Consider the following 20,287-nt stretch of genomic DNA (forward strand, 5'->3'; position numbering starts at 1 on the left):
TTTGATACTTAATTATATTTAAAACCAAGTAGTATTTTACTGAGTGACTTTCACTTGAGTCATTTTCTATTAAGGTATCTTTACTTTTACTAAAGTATGACAATTGGGTACTTTTTCCACCATTGATGAATACAAACAGTTGCACTAGAATAAAACTATCAAAACATGTGTATGCATGCATTCTTTTGTCATAGTGTAATTTGTTCAACCCACAAAGCATGGGAAATTGATGGGAATATCTTTTTTTCAAACACTCCAGTAATAAATCCACTGACAACAATGAGATTACATTTTATTTGGTAAGAATGATTCTCTGCTGCCACCTACTGGTAGAAATTGTTTGTACACAAAAGAAAAACAATTCTTTGTCCTGTTTTAAATATTTATTAGAAAGCTATATTCATATAAATTATCTTGCAACAGTATGCAGTTCACATAATTCATACAAAACAAATGCACTCTTAATGCTTGTATAAAAACAATGGTTAATCATATTACCTTTCACACACTCACTTAAACAAAGTGAGTCGTCATGACATAATCAACATTTTAAACATTTAAGGCCTGGAATTATCTTAAAAACAGATCTGTCCAAACAGGGTTGAGACCAATTCCATTTCAATACTAGTCAGTTGTAAAATGTATTTAAATTAACTTTGAAATTCTCATAGAAAAATGTGAACTCTGACTTTTAATATATATAGCTTGAACTGAATGAGTTAAAATAATTAGCAATAATAAACTCTGAATACGGAAAAGGGAAACCAAGCATCTAAAACCTTCAGGCTTTAGCTTCACATAATTTAGATTTTCATTGTAAGTTAAATCAAATCCATCCTGTAATATTTATGGTCATCATTTGAACAAAAGAGGGGGAAGAGTGTGAAGAGTAAAAATGCATTCAGTACACCTTGGTGTTCAGTCAATTCTGTGAAGATTGTAACAGTTGGTGCCTCCTCATCAAGTGGTAAATTCAACTTTTGTTGATTGGTTGTTGATCTCACAAACACAGTGAAGTGGGGGGTTGCTCTGGGTAAGAGCGTCTGCTAAATTACTCATGTAAATGTAGTAAAGCTCTCTGCTCAGCCTTTTCCATTCAGTTTATGCTTCATTTATCTCATCAATGTTCTTTAACCACCTTTCAACCAATGTAATATCCCCACCTCTTGAACCTCCTTATCCAAATTCTCTTCCTTCCATCACCCCACAGAGTTGTTGGGTGCAGTAGGGATGTACCGTAGTCCCTTCATTGGCTCTCATTGCTTTTAATCTTCGTGTCCATTGACAGCTTTGGTTCTCGCAGAGCCTCTCCCTTGTTTAGATGGGCTGGCTGAGTTATTCCGAGAGTCTCTCTCACCTACAAGAGGATACATATAGGAAATATGCTCCTTGACAAACACCAGCAAATATATACAGTTGATGTCGGAAGTTTACATACACCTTAGCCAAATACATTTCAACTCAGTTTTGCACAATTCCTAACATTTAATCCTAGTAAAAATTCCCTGTCTTAGGTCAGTTAGGATCACCACTTTATTTTAAGAATGTGAAATGTCAGAATAATAGTAGAGAGTAATTTATTTAAGCTAATATTTCTTTCATTACATTCCCAGTGGGTCAGAAGTTTACATACACTCAATTAGTATTTGGTAGCATTGCCTTTAAATAGTTTAACTTGGGTCAAACGTTTCGGGTAGCCTTCCACAAGCTTCCCGCAATAAGTTGAGTGAATTTTGGCCCATTTCTCCTGGCAGAGCTGGTGTAACTGAGTCAGGTTTGTAGGCCTCCTTGCTCACACACGCTTTTTCAGTTCTGCCCACAAATGTTCTATAGGATTGAGGTCAGGGCTTTGTGATGGCCACTCCAATACCTTGGCTTAAGGACAACAAAGTAAGTTTGCCACAACTTTGGAAGTATGCTTGGGGTCATTGTCCATTTGGAAGACCCATTTGCAACCAAGCTTTAACTGATGTCTTGAGATGTTGCTTCAATATATCCACATAATATTCCATCCTCATGATGCCAGCTATTTTGTGAAGTGCACCAGTCCCTCCTGCAGCAAAGAACCCCCACAACATGATGCTGCCACCCCCGTGTTTCACGGTTGGGATGGTGTTCTGCAGCTTGCAAGCTTCCCCCTTTTTCCTCCAAACATAACGATGGTCATTATGGCCAAACTGTTCTATTTTTGTTTCATCAGAACAGAGGACATTACTCCAAAAAGTATGATCTTTGTCCTCATGTTCAGTTGCAAACCGTAGTCTGGCTTTTTTTAATGGCGGTTTTGGAGCAGTGGCTTCTTCCTTGCTGAGCGGCCATTCAGGTTGTCGATATAGGACTCATTTTTACTGTGGATATAGATACTTTTGTACCTGTTTCCTCCAGCATCTTCACAAGGTCCTTTGCTGTTGTTCTGGGATTGATTTGAACTTTTTGCACCAAAGTACGTTCATCTCTAAGCAACAGAATGCGTCTCCTTCCTGTGCGGTATGACGGCTGCGTGGTCCCATGGTGTTTATACTTGAGTACCATTGTTTGTACAGATGAACGTGGTACCTTCAGGCGTTTGGAAATTGCTCCCAAGGATGAACCAGACTTGTAGAGGTCTACAATTTTTTTCTGAGGTCTTGGCTGATTTCTTTTGATTTTCCCATGATGTCAAGCAAAGAGGCACTGAGTTTGAAGGTAGGCCTTGAAATACATCCACAGGTACACTTCCAATTGACTCAAACGATGTCAATTAGCCTATCAGAAGCCATGACATAATTTTCTGGAATTTTCCAAGCTGTTTAAAAGCACAGTCAACTTACTGTATGTTAACTTCTGACCCACTGGAATTGTGATACAGTGAATTATAAGTGAAATAATCTGTCTGTAAACAATTGTTGGAAAAATTACTTGTGTCATGCACAAAGTAGATGTTCTAACCGACTTGCCAAAACTATAGTTTGTTAACAAGAAATTTGTGGAGAAAAACGAGTTTTAATGACTCCAATCTAAGTAGATGTAAACTTCCATATATTTGCTATATAAAAAGACCTCATTCAACTTAAGTCGAACGCTTACCTGTAATGTCATCAGGGCTGTAATCACATGACTCTATTAGGTTGCCATCATCACTCTCAGAGACACTCTAGAAAAGATGGTTCTTGATAGTCAGTTAGAGGCAAAAATAACAATTAGAAAGACAAAACTACACTAGACAAAGGCCAACATAGCCTTTCTGTACAATAGACTGGAAACTGGCTGCAGACTTACCTTTAACTCAGGCTCATACTTCTGCTCATACCGCACCATCCCATACAGACAGAGAAGTGTGATGAAAGCCTACAGACAGAGAGAGATGTAGAGAGAGAGAGATGTAGAGAGAGAGAGAGATGTAGAGAGAGAGAGAGAGATGTAGAGAGAGAGAGAGAGATGTAGAGAGAGAGAGAGAGATGTAGAGAGAGATGTAGAGAGAGATGTAGAGAGAGATGTAGAGAGAGATGTAGGTAGAGAGAGAGAGGGAGATGTAGAGAGAGATGTAGAGAGAGAGAGAGAGATGTAGGTAGAGAGAGAGAGAGAGAGAGAGATGTAGAGAGAGATGTAGAGAGAGAGAGAGAGATGTAGGTAGAGATAGATGTAGAGAGAGAGAGAGAGAGAGATGTAGGTAGAGAGAGATGGAGAGAGAGAGAGATGTAGAGAGAGAGAGATGTAGAGATGTAGAGAGATGTAGAGAGAGAGAGATGTAGAGAGAGAGAGAGAGAGAGATGTAAGAGAGAGAGAGAGAGAGAGATGTAGAGAGAGAGAGATATGTAGAGAGAGAGAGATATGTAGAGAGAGAGAGATATGTAGAGAGAGAGAGATATGTAGAGAGAGAGAGAGATATGTAGAGAGAGATATGTAGAGAGAGAGAGAGATGTAGAGAGAGAGAGAGATGTAGAGAGAAAGATGTAGAGAGAGAGAGAGATGTAGAGAGAGAGAGAGAGAGAGAGAGATGTAGAGAGAGAGAGAGATGTAGAGAGAGAGAGAGATGAGAGAGAGAGATGTAGAGAGAGAGAGAGAGAGAGAGAGAGAGAGAGAGAGAGAGAGAGAGAGAGATGAGAGAGAGAGAGAGAGAGATGTAGAGAGAGAGAGAGAGAGAGAGAGAGAGATGTAGAGAGCACTGACAACACAATGGGAGCACTTACAGTACCACCCACATAGAGGTCACATGCATACCAATGGAATTACACAGTCTAAATAACATGTCACTGTTATGGACACTTGAGGTATGGTAATTGAAGCAGGGAGAATTGCTTTGGAGGTTATCACATGCACACACATACACACACAGCACGAGAGCGAGATAGAGAGACACACACACAGCCCTTACCACACACAGAAGCCACTGGAACACAGACCGAGCTTGTGTTTTAGAGAACACGTCCTGTCCAAACTTGACACACGCCAGGGCCTCCAGGAAGGCTATGGCCCTGTGGGTTAGATAGAGACCGTTAACGGGCCTCCAGGAAGGCTATGGCCCTGTGGGTTAGATAGAGACCGCTAACGGGCCTCCAGGAAGGCTATGGCCCTGTGGGTTAGATAGAGACCGCTAACGGGCCTCCAGGAAGGCTATGGCCCTGTGGGTTAGATAGAGACCGCTAACGGGCCTCCAGGAAGGCTATGGCCCTGTGGGTTAGATAGAGACCGCTAACGGGCCTCCAGGAAGGCTATGGCCCTGTGGGTTAGATAGAGACCGTTAACAGGCCTCCAGGAAGGCTATGGCCCTGTGGGTTAGATAGAGACCGCTAACGGGCCTCCAGGAAGGCTATGGCCCTGTGGGTTAGATAGAGACCGCTAACGGGCCTCCAGGAAGGCTATGGCCCTGTGGGTTAGATAGAGACCGCTAACGGGCCTCCAGGAAGGCTATGGCCCTGTGGGTTAGATAGAGACCGCTAACGGGCCTCCAGGAAGGCTATGGCCCTGTGGGTTAGATAGAGACCGTTAACAGGCCTCCAGGAAGGCTATGGCCCTGTGGGTTAGATAGAGACCGCTAACGGGCCTCCAGGAAGGCTATGGCCCTGTGGGTTAGATAGAGACCGTTAACGGGCCTCCAGGAAGGCTATGGCCCTGTGGGTTAGATAGAGACCGCTAACGGGCCTCCAGGAAGGCTATGGCCCTGTGGGTTAGATAGAGACCGTTAACGGGCCTCCAGGAAGGCTATGGCCCTGTGGGTTAGATAGAGACCGTTAACGGGCCTCCAGGAAGGCTATGGCCCTGTGGGTTAGATAGAGACCGCTAACGGGCCTCCAGGAAGGCTATGGCCCTGTGGGTTAGATAGAGACCGCTAACGGGCCTCCAGGAAGGCTATGGCCCTGTGGGTTAGATAGAGACCGTTAACGGGCCTCCAGGAAGGCTATGGCCCTGTGGGTTAGATAGAGACCGTTAACGGGCCTCCAGGAAGGCTATGGCCCTGTGGGTTAGATAGAGACCGCTAACGGGCCTCCAGGAAGGCTATGGCCCTGTGGGTTAGATAGAGACCGCTAACGGGCCTCCAGGAAGGCTATGGCCCTGTGGGTTAGATAGAGACCGTTAACGGGCCTCCAGGAAGGCTATGGCCCTGTGGGTTAGATAGAGACCGCTAACGGGCCTCCAGGAAGGCTATGGCCCTGTGGGTTAGATAGAGACCGTTGTTAACGGACACTGACCACCAACAAACATTCACCTCTAACAATAATTACATTTTACAACAGGGATACTATTAGAAAATATCTAATTGTTTTTATTAAACTATGGCCCCATTTTTTGTTAATCACACTACACACAAAAAAATTAAATCACAGAAAACAAATACATTTCCTCCTTAATTTTTGTCACCAGACTGCAGAGGGTACTTAGACTTTCGCTGAGCTTATAATATTGAAGGGGTGAAGCCAGGGGCATATAAGAGTCTCATTGTTTTGTATTTATAGTGAGAGAGCAAGAGAAAGTAAGTCTGGTCCCCATGGTTACCAAAGCCTAGTCTGGGAAATCACCAGCTTGGGACAGCGATGAGGTCAGCATCAATATTTTGAACAAAATTGGACGTGACCCAATTTGCCATCCACAGCATTTCTGAGACGTTTGTCAATGACGTGGTCCCAAGATTAGAGTGGAGTTCAGCAACAGCAGGAAATGGCCACTAGAGGATACAGGAAAGACTCACCCAAACATCCAGCATTGTGTTCCCACTCGTTTGCACTGTGTGTCTGTCAGATATGCATAATACTGTCTGAGAGAACAGGAAGACAAACATTCAATACAGTTTATCTACAGCCATCACAACAACGACTGTCATCAAGATAAACAGAATGTTTGACAGAAATCATTTAAAACTTCTTCCAACTCAATTCCATCTATACGATAAGAGACTGAGAGACTGCACGTGTCAAACTGTCATAATTCCCTAATTCCCTGCCTCTAGAATGTAGAGTACACGTGTGGAGTGGCGTGGTGGAAAAGGTCCCTACCGTACAGTAGGGGCTGTGATGATTCCAAGAAGGAGAATCCGGCACCAGCTGAGAGCGTGAGATGCCTGGAACACGAAGATGTGCTTCAGGAAGAACGTGTTCAACTCAGTCAGCTGTTTAGAGGAAAGGAAGTAAAGACAGACAGGAAGTAAAGTCGTAGCATAGCAACGTGTATATTAAAACATCCCTGTACACACAGCTGAGATATCATACAATCTACCCCATAACCTTCAGGTATGTAGTAGGATCATAGAAAACATACCAACTGCTCAACTACAAAAAAACACTACTAATTTTAGTAAATAGTTTAACTCCATTTGTTTCCCGAAAGAGTTCAATCACAAATTACTTTCAAGTCAATATACACAGAGTAACTACATAAAACTGGATTCTGAATTCTAACCCTGGCACTAAATACTATGTATCATTTCCAGGTCAGAGGGTAGGGCTCACCTGCCAGAGAATCATAAAGACGTAGATCCCTGCCACCCTCTGGAAGGAGGACTTGGGGTCTAACCATCGTACGTAGGTCCAGCTTGCTGGGGTGAACTGGAGCACAACCCGCTTCAGCTTCCCTGTGGTCGTGTGGATGTCTCTGAAGAAACAGCATAGATACAGATATACAGAGAGGCATACACTTACACACTGGGAAGTAACACCGATGGGTGTTGACAGACAGTTAGGCACACAAGGTTAAACACAGAGATACTGTACAGGCATTAAGAGACATACATTGATGAGAAAGCACACATGCACTAAATCAGAGCAGGCAGCAATTCCATAGAATAAATGTATTTTAATTGGGACTGGTGAACTGTATTGTGTCATCTGGGCTCCCGAGTGGCGCAGTGGTCTAAGGCAAGAGGCATCACTACAGTCCCTGGTTCAAATCCAGGCTGTATCACATCCGGACGTGATTGGGAGTCCCACAGGGCAGCGCACAATAAATAAGAATTTGTTCTTAACTTAAATTAAAATCTGTCATGAGTAGGAGGAGAACTTACTTGATGCTGGCCCATTGGTAGGTCCGCATCTCCAGGAAGCGACATACAGTCATGCCCAACCAGATGCCCCCTCCATTACACAGGAGGATGTCCAGGATCAACTGGTCCCACCAGCACTCAGCAAAGTTAGGCAACAGGTGCATGAAGAACAGCTGAGGGAGGGAGAGACAGACAGATAGAGACAAAGGTGAATGGGGAGTTACAAACTGACTCAAAATGTGCCAATGCAACAGAATATTTCAAATCAATCAGATCCCAAAATGGGATCTGTTGATGGAAATCGAGCAGCACTTCACAAAGACGTGTCCCAAACAGCACCCTATTCCCTTTATAGTGCACTGCTTTTGACCAAGGCTGTTGCTCTGCAGAAAATAAGTGCACTGTACAGGGAATAGGGTGCCATTTGGGAAGCAGACACAGACTTCCTTGCACCTTTTATTTACCTCAGTGAGCTCCCAGGTGATGCTGATGGTCCAGCAGAGGGCGTAGCTGCGGATGAGCATTGCCTTCATGGCCCAGCCCCCGAAATGCCCAAACGCAAAGATGTCAAAGTGGCTCAGGATCCGCTCCCAGGTGATCACGTGACAGTTCACTGCATATTCCTGCAGGGGGAGAAAGGCCAGGTAAGACACGGACACAGAAGAGCAGGGTAAGACACGGACACAGAAGAGCCAGGTAAGACACGGGCGAGCCAGGTAAGACACGGACACAGAAGAGCCAGGTAAGACACGGACACAGAAGAGCCAGGTAAGACACGGACACAGAAGAGCCAGGTAAGACACGGAAGAGCCAGGTAAGACACGGAAGAGCCAGGTAAGACACGGAAGAGCCAGGTAAGACACGGAAGAGCCAGGTAAGACAGACACGGAAGAGCCAGGTAAGACACGGACGGAAGAGCCAGGTAAGACACGGACACGGAAGAGCCAGGTAAGACACGGACACGGAAGAGCCAGGTAAGACACGGACACGGAAGAGCCAGGTAAGACACGGACACAGAAGAGGCAGATGAGAAACGTAACAAGACAGTGGTGGCTCAGCAGAATGGTGAGTCATGATGATGCTAGCCTTAGATGTCAAGGCTTTGCTCACGCATTGTTGAGTCAAAGAGATTTGTAAGGAAGGCCTTTGCGAGACTATGATGGTGCAAATTCATGCTGGAGGGAATAGCAGGCGTATTACGGGCTCCTGACCAATTGAGCTATTATGTGTATTTTTTTTTGCGTAGATCCTAACTTTTTTTGCATATAATGCTTCTGCCATTGTTTCCCATGACCGAAAAGAGCTTCTGGACATCAGAACAGCCATTACTAACCTTGATTTGGACGAGGACTTCTACTTCAATGAGTCGGAGGCGAAAGAGATATTGATTATTGCGGACCAGGACACTCGAAGAAGATGGCGCCATAGAGGCCGGCCTGTGGGATACCGGACGAGACAACGCAGGTGAGCGGATAAATCACCTCTACCCTTCGTTCTATTGGTGAACGTGCAATCACTGGAGAATAAACTTAGTATGAGACTATCCTATCAACGTGATCTGAAGAACTGTAATATCCTGTTTCTCAGTCGTGGCTGAACAAGGAAATGGTATATATAAATAAATGTTTTTCAATACATCGGTAGGACAGAATGATGGCGTTGAGGAAGCCCAGAGGAGGGGGTGTGTCTCTTTGTTAACAACAGCTGGTGCGCAATCTCTAATACTAAGGAAGTCTAGAGGTTCTACTGGTCTGAGTTAGAATACCTCATGATGAGCTGTAAGACCACACTATTTACCGAGAGTGTTTTCATCTATATATTTCGTAGCTGTCTATTTACCAACACAAACCAATGCTGGCACTAAAACCGTACTCAACGAGCCGTATATGTCCATAACCAAACAAGAGAATGCTCACCCAAAGGCAGTGCTCCTAGTGGCCGGTGGCTTTAATGCATTAAAACTGAAATCCGTTTTACCTCATTTCTATCAGCATGTCACCTATGTAACTAGAGGGAAAAATTTAATTAAAAAATAAAACTCTAGATCACCTTTACCACACACACACACACACACACACACACACACACACCTCTCCCTCCATTTGGCAAATTTGACCGTAACTCTATCCTCCTGATTCCTGCTTACAAGCAAAAACTCAAATATGAAGTACCAGTTACGAGCTCAATACAAAAGTGGTCCGATGAAGCAGATGCTAATCTACAGGACTGTTTCGCTAGCAGAGAGTGGAATATTTTCCCGGATTCATCTGGTAACATTGAGGAGTTTACCACATCAGCCACCGGCTTCATCAATAAGTGCATGGATGACGTCGTCCCCACAGTGACCATACGTATATATCTCAGACAGAAGCCAAGGATTACAGGCAACAAAAGCACTGAGCTAAAGGCTATGGCTGCTGATTGCAAGGAGCGGGACACAAATTCGGACACTTATAAGAAATCCCGCTATGCCCTCCGACGAATCATCAAACAGGCAAAGCGTAAATAAAGGACCAAGATCAAATCCTACTACACCGGCTCAAACTGTCGTCGGATGTGGCAGGGCTTGCAAACTATCACAGATTACAAAGGGAAATCCAGCCACGAGTTGTCCAGTGATGGAGGCCTACCAGATGAGCTAAATATCTTCTGTGCTCGCTTCGAGGCAAGCAACACTTAACCATGTATGAGAGCACCAGCTGATCCAGAGGATTGAGTGGTGACACTCTCCGTAGCCCTTATTTAAGTATGTAAGTTGACTGAGAACACATTCTCATTTACATCAACAACCTGGAGAATAGTTGCAGGGGAGATGAATGAGCCAATTGGAAGCTGGGGATGATGAATGAGGCAATTGGAAGCTGGGGATGATTAGGTAGGCATGATGGTATGAGGGCCAGATTGAAAATGTAGCCAGGACACTGGGGTTAACACCCCTACTCTTACAATAAGTGCCTTGGGATCTTTAGTGACCACAGAGAGTCAGGACACCCATTTAACGTCCAATCCGAAAGACAGCACTCTACACAGGGCAATGACCCCAATCACTGCCCCAGGGAATTGGGATTTATTTATTTTTAGACCAGAGGAAAGAGTGCCTCCTACTGGCACTCCAACACCACTTCTAGCAGCATCTGGTCTCCCATCCAGGACCAACCCTACTTCAGAGGCAAGCCAGTAGTAGGATGCTTGGTATGCTGCTGGTTAACATTCACAGACAGATTACCAGGACGCATACTCAGAGCATGAGCTGACAAGCTGGCAAGTGTCTTCCATGACATTTTCAACCTCTCCATGAACTAGTCTGTATTCCTATGTTTCAAGCAGACCACCATAGTCCTTGTGCTCAAGAAAGCCAAGGTAACCTGTCTAAAGGACTATCGCCCGATAACACGCTCATTTGTAGACATGAAATTCTTTAAAAGGTTGGTCATGGCTCATATCAACACCATCATCCAAGTATTTTACTGGGTGTCTTTCACTTAAGTCATTTTCTATTAAGGTATCTTTACTTTTACTCAAGTATGACAAATGTGTACTTTTCCCACCACTGGTTAAATAGTTAACCAAATAGCTCCCCGGACTATCTGCATTGACCCATTTTGCACGAACTCAACTCATCACATACGCTGCTGCTGCTACAGTTTATTATGTATCCTGTTGCCTAGTCACTTTCCCCCTAACTATATCTACCTCAATTACCTCGTACCCCTGCACATGGACTCTGTACTGGTACCCCGTGTATGTAGCCAAGTTATCCTTACTCATTGTGAATTTATTCCTCGTTATAATTTTTCTATTATTTCTCCCTGCATTGTTGGGAACAACTTCACTGATAGTCAAAACCAATCGTTTATGAAGCATTTGACAAATGAAATGTTATTTGAAGTGTAACAGCGATTTAATTTTCTTTATCTCACAGCTTTTGAATGATGAGATAAGTTATCAATATTTAACAATACCAGTTTTACTAATAACGTGTTGTGAAACTGCATGAGCAGAGCAGGCTGATGCCAATTGTTTAACCCAACGCTGACTATAGGCTAAGTGGTAGCTCTGTCCTCAACGTCTTATGGTTCACCCTCTTACAGAAAGCTGCTATTACCTGCACAAATGTAATTGGATGACATTAACACATAGGGTGGAGTAGAGCGTAGAGTGGAGTAGAGAAACCAAACTATGATCACTTAATCAGCATCTAGGGCAACTTCACCCTACTCCTAAATATGGTGTCGGGCATGAGGTAGACACTGTAGCATACCGAGATCATAATGACTCACCATGACATCAGTCTCACGGGTAGCGTAGCGTAGATTGGGGTCCACCCAGTACATGAGCCTCTTCACCTGGGCCCAGTTCAGGAAGATGAGGAAGACCAGGAACAGGAAGTACAGAACACTCAGACCTGACAACAACAGGAAGGAACCAATCAGAGCAGAGTTCCATGGACATGGTTCCATAGAGGTGCTCCACTGACACTGTGACTTGTTGTACTCTGCAGTAGGACAACTCACCAAATACCATGCGCCAAATTGCAGGATGTGGTCTTGTGAATGGACCTGAAGTGGATAAATAACGCATTTACACGTTTCTACCATTATCAGAGTGGATCGACCAAAACCCTCATATTCTGCAGTTCAAAATTTAACGTAGCATACCCACTAGCAGTAGGTGCACCATTCACTCGCACAGTCAAAACCAGAAAGACCTGAATGCCTATTATGTGACCATTGATCTACAACATTCCTCCCACCCATCAACATTCAGACACACCCTTTCCACCAGGTGCTGGGCTGGGTTATTGACAAGTACAAGGCAGTGACATTGAGTAACTACCATTGGGGAAGGCCAGGACACTGATGACGAGGAAGAAGGAGACAACCAACAGGAAACCCACTCGAAGGTTGTTGTCAACATCTGCATCATCCCTGGAAAAGAGAGCAGGGTTTGATGTCAAAAAGCATTGGCTGAGATTTGCAATTTGTTCATTATTTTCAGAGAATAAAGTGAGGTTTACTATGATAGTAAACGTGACATTCAAATGTGACATTTAATAAAGTTTCTGTTCGATTATTGAATTTTCAGCATTGTATATATTATTACAATAAATAACATTAAAGGCCCAGTGCAATTAAAAACGTGATTTTCCTGTGTTGTATATATACATTTCCACACCGAGGTTGGAATGATTCTGTGAAATTCTGAAAATGATGATAATTTTAGTGTGAAAGCTGTTTGAAAAGAGCTGCTGAAATTTCAGCCTGTTTTGGTGGGATGGAGTTTTGGCCTGCCTGGGTGACAACACCAGGCCGTAAATCATTTCATAGACCAATACGAAAGAGAGTTCCAAACCTCTCTGCCAATAACAGCTTGTTTTCAGTTTTCCCCTCCCCACTCAGACCACTCCCAGACAGTCGTAGAAACATTATTGCTTGAGAAATTGCTACCCACCAATGATTTTGAACTAAAAAACTGCTGCATTGGACCTTTAAAGATGTAATCAGCAGTTGAAACAATAACAATGTGTTTTCCACAGCCCCGTTTCAGTAAAAAGCTGAGAGATGGGGCTGGAGAAATTAAACCACTCTCAAATTCATCAACAGAGCTATGGATGCAAGGATGGACCATCCATGATATCAAAAGTATACTTTAACCCATGTTTTGAGTCAATATAGTATTTGTTTACATTTACTTTGTTTACAAACATTGGAGTAAAACAAGCTTATCTTTTGGGTTCTGATGGGGTATGACAGTTGAACTAAGCATTTATAACTTATATTCTTCAAGAATCAATGGGTACATATAATTAATTTATAAGTCCAAAAATTGATGTAGCAACTGCACATTGCCCCTTTAAATGTCTAATCATCTGTAGTTTAATTATACAATTTAGGTTTACACTTGGGTTTAGATAGCTACGCCAAGTTAGCACAACCACTAGGCCTACCGGCAAGTCAAATGAGCTGTCAACGACTATTGGGTTACCTGGAAAAGACGAAGTACATCAAGCTAGCCACAGTGAACGTCAAAAGAGTGAGAGTGTGAGGCTTGTAGAAAAAGTTAATGCTGATGCCCTCCACTTGTTGCTCGTTAATCATCCGAAAGTGTAACATGTCATTCACATCATCCGTGCTTAATTTATGGGATCCCAAAGCAGGCGCCATGGTTGAGTGATAAGGAGTTTCTTCCACAAAATTCCCTGTGTCAGCAGTTCTCGACAGGACAGGTTGATCTGCCTGTAAATAAATTGATGAGGACTGGGGATGGGCGGAGAGAAGACTGAACAAACCTGAAAACGGCCAATCAACTCAACAAACTATAGGGCTGTAGTAGGAATGCACATTCCAATACCAACACTCCCAATTAATTCCACTGCAATCTTCCTTTAGAAATAGTTTATATTTTAATATTTATAACACCAGAAATTCACAATGAAAGGACAAGGGAATTTTCTTTATTGGTCCTTCATATATTGTTTTAGGTTGAACTAGCTAATTCCCCTGCTGTATGCGTATTTTGGTACATCCCTTGGAGAGGACGCTTCCACAATACTTCCGTGAGAGCGCACACGTGAGTAGATTGACATTGGCGCTATCTATTGTTGTTTTTACGTTTGCTCAGCGGGCATATTCATGTTTTGACCCATTTTCTGTTATTTATTGCATGGTTTCATCCATTTTGTACTTGCAAAAACGACTATTTCTGTCTGCCCGTATGATTACTCTATGCAAGCCAGCTAGCGTTAGTTACCTAGCTAGCCATTAGCTCAATGAAACATGCCCCTCAATCATTGTTTTATCTATTTCTTCTCTAAACAACAACATTCTCCACCAGTCAAGCTCAAGTAATACATATAGTGGCTGAACAACGTGTGACTTGCGTGATATTTTATTCCAGTTAGCTGCATATATTTAATGTACCGACACCCTTCTCATGTCACAATGTACTCTGTTTCTATAACAGATCTCCATCGCTTCAACCTGTATCCAGCTGTGTCAGAGATGTACCTCATTACTGTCAACGACTGTGGGTATCATCACCCTCCATTATTCCACTGATGCCCTGCAGCCTTCCGGAATGATGTGTTCCAGTCTTGCTTTCCATGCTCTAGAGAAGTCAGAACCCATCTCAGACACAATAGAGGTGGAAACTAGGAGTGCAGAGTTACTGTGAATCTCATGCCAAGGTCCAACCATTTCAAACGAAACACGGATACTTATGGGACTGATTATGGTTCCATATCAGAATCCTCTCTCCCATCAACTCAGAAATGTAGGGATGTCGCTGAAGGAGTGGCAGACTGCTTTAGGTACTAATGCTACCCCTGTGTACAAACGCACACCACACACACTAGTCACTTCTCCCTAAAGTTTTTGCCCTCTCCAGATTTGGACAATGCCCCAGGACACTGCATTAGAAGAGATCAGTGATGAGGAGGCGGTTCTTATGGGCAGCCCTGCCTGCTATATCCATCTCCCTCAGACTATGTCAACAAGTCAGAGACACTCAGCAAGCTTGTACAGCTAGGTAGATTCAGTCCATTTAGGGTTTGTATCTGATTAGCCATTAGTTTCCCATTACTTCCCCATGTATGAGCAGAGCAGGCTGATGCCAATTGTTTAACCCAATGCTGACTATAGGCTAAGTGGTAGCTCTGTCCTCAACGTCTTATGGTTCGCCAGGGTTTGCGTTTTAGTGAGGTCCAGAAGAGGGGATGGGGGTGTCAAGGGGAGGTACCCCCTCCCCCAGGACATTTAAAAAAAATAAAAGCTCATTTACTGTGTTTCTATACAATAAAAAACACATTTAAATGCTATCTGGACAGCACAAAAGCATGCAAAAATGACCCCATCCATTATCACCTTGGCTGCTGTAGGTTCATTGACTGAGGTGAATCTACAAACACATAGCCTGTTAGCTACAATTGTAATGTTATACCCCTGAAAGGGGGAACATATGAGAAACTATTCAAACTGACACGTAGCATCAGCAACGTCTCAGTAGCCTACTGTCTGTAAAGCAAAGTTATGAGAACTCGGTAGTGTATTTTTTGCTCCTGCTGAGGTAGGCTCCGTTTAACATTAGCTTCTTACTTCATCCTTCTAGCTGGCTAAGTAATACTAGCCAGTCCCCTTCAACATTACTGCAATAGAAGTCTAGCCACCTGACTGACAGACATATCTATGTGCACTCTTTCTCAGAGTGTTGGTTTTTGTTTGTTTGGGGGATGTCTGTAGACATGGCAGCTGTCGCAGAACGGTTTTAAAATTGCCTTTTGTCCGGCATCTCGCAAACACACTCGGTATCGTTTCTGACTCTAGTTGTCTACTTGAGCCAAGTGCGAGCTGTGGTAGTTCGTTTCACGTCTCTGGCCCTTGGGCCTGTGCCGCAATAGGGAGAATTTAGCCATGTGAGAAAGTGGTGTTCCTAAAAAGGCAAATGAACATAAGGAACAAACCCACTGTTCATGATTCAAGTCAGGAAATTAGAATTTTAACTATTAGAACTCAGTCATATCAAGAATAAGCGTTCTAATCATTGATCAACGCTGGCAGCAATATTTAGATGTTGACCCGTAATTAATTTTCTTTATTTTGTACAAAAAAATATATTTATGTTATTCCTTAAAAATAAAAATAATATTAGAAAAAAAATACAGAGGTCCGGACCTTGGTGTCCTCGTATGTAGTTAGGGGCATTTCAGAGTTTATTATTATTTTTTAGCTTGGTATATTAGTCTTGCAGCCAGATATCTAAACTTGTAGTAATCATGGTTGAATTGCATACCGGGTGGCCCCCATTGATTTTGTTAGTCACTCTCACTCAGATGTCATATTAAAAAGGGAGAACATGTCTCTCTGCCCTATGGCAAATAATTGCATGAAATTTGTTATAAAATTCAAAAAGCTTCTCTCTGCCTCATGGCAAAATGTGTAGAATTCCAGCAAACTTTCTTTAAAACTGCAACATTTTCTCTACGCTCCGTGGCAAAATTTGTAGAATTGCAGGAAATTTGCTATAATTAAAAAAACATGTTTTTATCTCCACTGTCAAGACAAAATGCTAAGATGTTTTACTCGCATGTTTTACCCGCCCCAACAAAATGTTGCTTTGGGCACTTAAAAGCTCACAGTAGGTCCGGCTCTGACTGCATGTGTGTGTATGGGTGTGGGTATGCAGACCCACGAGCCACTGCGGCCATTCATGAGTTCTGCTTTTTTGTGGTCCCCACCCCCATCAGTGCCCATCCCTGGTCTAGTATGAAGTGAACCAGAGCAATAGATGTTCTGTATATCTATGTCTCTGGATCGTATTCACTAGGCACCAAACTGAAACAAATGGGGAGGGATTACATGAATTTGCGCAAAAGCAAAATTTTATTTTTTGCGTGTGTTTTCCACTTCAAAGCATTTTGCCATGATGTGCACTTATGAATGCGACCCTGTTGTTAACCCTTTGGGTCCCTATTCAGATGTTCAGCTATGGAAACTGGAGCAGAGGCCCAACGTGGGCTCCATGTTGCTGAGGCTGGACTTCCAGACAGACAAGGCCCCCCGGCTGGTGTTCCTGAAGCAGCTGGGAGTGGAAGACTCGGCTGGGCTACCTGATCAGCCACAACGCTTTCATCCTCACAAAGGGCCTGGAGAATCTGCAGGCCAGGTACAGGGGGCAGATAGGGTGGTTGTTGTATTGGCAGGTTAAGTTTGCTACAGTCAGCAACACATAGGGTTGACTATCTTAGGGACAGAGAGTACACTTGGTGTTTTCAACTGATATACCTATAGCTGTAGGCACATGTTGTATCTCCCATCTGTCAGCTTTAGCTCTTATAGGACTATGACAGGTGATACATTTCATTTATATATTATTTAGAAATTATCTGTAGTATAAGGTAATAATCTCTTTTTTTCACATTAGTGTGGCATATCTTGGGTCCAAGAAGTTCAGCGCTGAGTCTGGCCTCCATGGTGTCCAGAGCTCCATACCTGCTTAACTTCATTGTGAAGAGGATGGACAACCGCCTGGGATTCTACCAACAGCAGTTAGGCCTTAGTGCTCAGAAGGTCAGCTTTGAATTTGGTAAACAATTTGGCGTGAAAGGTTTGACCCAAGACAATCACAATTGATCACATTGTTTTGTCCCACTTCATTTTTCCCACTTCAAATCCCACTTCAAATTCCAACTTCAAATTACATACAGTAAGATTATGATTCTTAATCAATTGTATGTTCATTCAGACACGGGATTTCGTGGTTCGCCTTCCCAGACTTCTGTGTGGGAGTTTGGAGCCAGTTAAGAAGAATCTTAAGGTATGAAAAGTGCAAACGTCAGTTGTGATATTTGTCTTAATTAAAAGAAAAAAGGTTGATTTCTCAGGATCCATATTTTTTTATCCTAGATTTGTAAACTGGAGATGGGGTTTTGTGAAAATGAACTCCAGCACATCGTCACTGTAATCCCCAAAGTTTCACTGCTAATAAGAGGAAACTGACCCAGATATTTGACTATATCCATAACACCATGAACATACCCCATGACCTGATTGTGAAGTTCCCACAGGTAAGCTATAAACTCCCAGTCTTGAATCATCCTTTTCTGCACTCTTCCAGAAAATGTGTATCAGGATATATTAGTTATTTGCTATGTGTATGTTTACCAAGTGGTGGATCAGGAACTACTTATAGGTCACAGAGGGTAACCCCTCCTGGGTCATGGCCGAAGACTGAGTTGTGGTTAAAAACAGGTTTTGTTTATGTAAGTTGGTTGGTCGCAATATAATTCATAAGGCCTTTAAACGTGGCATAAAATCATAATTCCCTGTGGTCAGTTACACATGCTGTCACCTATTGTCTGACCTAGGTGATCTGTCCTCTTTACAGGTCCTGAATGCGAAGTACCTTTGTATCAAAGAGAGACACCTGTTTCTGCAGTACCTGGACAAGGCTCAGTACGACCCTGCCAAGCCTAACCACATCTCTCTGGACAAGCTAGTCTCCCTGCCAGATGAGGCCTTCAGTAATGAAGTAGCAGCAGCGACACTAAAGGACTTTGAATTGTTTCAGAAGACAGTGTGATTGATGTAATACAACAGTTTTTGCATATGTGTGTTATGTGAATAGAGAAGATATTGAAGAATTCTACTATTGAATCTTGCTGCAGCAGGTAGCCTAGGCTTTAAGAGTGTTGGGCCAATTAACCAAATGGTCATGGGTCGAATCCCCGAGTTGACTAGGTGAAACATTTTTGTGACCTTGGGCAAATCAAATCAAATTTGATTTGTCACATACACATGGTTAGCAGATGTTAATGCGAGTGTAGCGAAATGCTTGTGCTTCTAGTTCCGACAATGCAGTAATAACCAACAAGTAATCTAACTAACAATTCCTAAACTACTGTCTTATACACAGTGTAAGGGGATAAAGAATATGTACATAAGGATATGTGAATGAGTGATGGTACAGAGCAGCATACAGTAGATGGTATCGAGTACAGTATATACATATGAGATGAGTATGTAGACAAAGTAAACAAAGTGGCATAGTTAAAGTGGCTAGTGACATAAGGATGCAGTCGATGATCTAGAGTACAGTATATACGTATGCATATGAGATGAATAATGTAGGGTAAGTAACATTATATAAGGTAGCATTGTTTAAAGTGGCTAGTGATATATTTACATCATTTCCCATCAATTCCCATTATTAAAGTGGCTGGAGTTGGGTCAGTGTCAATGACAGTGTGTTGGCAGCAGCCACTCAATGTTAGTGGTGGCTGTTTAACAGTCTGATGGCCTTGAGATAGAAGCTGTTTTTCAGTCTCTCGGTCCCAGCTTTGATGCACCTGTACTGACCTCGCCTTCTGGATGATAGCGGGGTGAACAGGCAGTGGTTCGGGTGGTTGATGTCCTTGATGATCTTTATGGCCTTCCTGTAACATCGGGTGGTGTAGGTGTCCTGGAGGGCAGGTAGTTTGCCCCCGGTGATGCGTTGTGCAGACCTCACTACCCTCTGGAGAGCCTTACGGTTGAGGGCGGAGCAGTTGCCGTACCAGGCGGTGATACAGCCCGCCAGGATGCTCTCGATTGTGCATCTGTAGAAGTTTGTGAGTGCTTTTGGTGACAAGCCGAATTTCTTCAGCCTCCTGAGGTTGAAGAGGCGCTGCTGCGCCTTCTTCACGACGCTGTCAGTGTGAGTGGACCAATTCAGTATGTCTGTGATGTGTATGCCGAGGAACTTACAACTTGCTACCCTCTCCACTACTGATCCATCGATGTGGATAGGGGGGTGTTCCCTCTGCTGTTTCCTGAAGTCCACAATCATCTCCTTAGTTTTGTTGACGTTGAGTGTGAGGTTAATTTAACCCTAAATTCCTCCTGTATTTCGCTCTGGATAAGACTGTCTGGTAAATGACTAAAAGGTCAATGTTTATTTTGAGGTGTCTGTTGAACAAGAGAATGTGTGTACCAAGATGTACCATAAGAGGCTGACAGATCAGTCAGAATTGTGTTTTTGAAAATGTAAAATCAAATTTTATTTGTCACATCTGCCGAATACAACATGTGTAGACAGTGAAATGCTTGCTTAAAAACCCTTAACCAACAATGCCGTTTTAAGGAAATGGAGAAGAAAGAAGAAAATATTTACTAGATAAAGTTTTTTTTAAAGTAACACAATAAAAAAGGCTATATACAGGGGGTACCGAGTCAATGTGAGAGGGGACAGGTTACTCAAGGTAATTGAGGTCATTTGTACATGTAGGTAGGGGTAAAGTGACTACGCATAGATCATAAAAAGCAAGTAGTAGCAGTGTAAAAACAAAGGGGTGGGGGCAAT

General features: G+C 43.1%; 1 protein-coding gene and 1 pseudogene across 1 annotated transcript; one reads left to right on the top strand and one right to left on the bottom strand.

Moving 5' to 3' along the window:
* Positions 1-357: 357 nt before the first annotated feature.
* ptdss1b (phosphatidylserine synthase 1b) lies at positions 358-13,732 on the bottom strand. The gene is made up of 13 exons (XM_065017952.1): positions 13,439-13,732; positions 12,290-12,381; positions 11,968-12,012; positions 11,734-11,858; positions 7,918-8,076; positions 7,475-7,626; positions 6,924-7,065; positions 6,471-6,583; positions 6,167-6,232; positions 4,355-4,454; positions 3,259-3,327; positions 3,067-3,133; positions 358-1,357 (listed from the first exon to the last, which is right to left on the bottom strand). Exons 1-13 carry the CDS (start codon positions 13,615-13,617, stop codon positions 1,266-1,268), a joined length of 1,401 nt encoding a protein of 466 aa, XP_064874024.1. The 5' UTR covers positions 13,618-13,732; the 3' UTR covers positions 358-1,265.
* Positions 13,733-14,035: 303 nt separating this feature from the next.
* On the top strand, positions 14,036-20,146 carry LOC115128694 (transcription termination factor 3, mitochondrial-like; annotated as a pseudogene).
* The last annotated feature ends 141 nt before the right edge of the window (positions 20,147-20,287 follow it).

Source organism: Oncorhynchus nerka, linkage group LG4 (genome assembly GCF_034236695.1).
Source record: "Oncorhynchus nerka isolate Pitt River linkage group LG4, Oner_Uvic_2.0, whole genome shotgun sequence".
NCBI classification, from domain to species: Eukaryota; Metazoa; Chordata; class Actinopteri; order Salmoniformes; family Salmonidae; genus Oncorhynchus; species Oncorhynchus nerka.

Coding starts and splice junctions, on each gene's coding strand:
- ptdss1b (XM_065017952.1), bottom strand. CDS start 13,617: ATGGCGCCTGCTTTGGGATCCCATAAATTAAGCACGGATGATGTGAAT. Junction 12,013..12,289: donor TGTCCTGGCCTTCCCCAATG/GTAGTTACTCAA, acceptor TATCCACTTCAG/GTCCATTCACAAGACCACAT. Junction 4,455..6,166: donor ACACAATGCTGGATGTTTGG/GTGAGTCTTTCC, acceptor TCTAACCCACAG/GGCCATAGCCTTCCTGGAGG.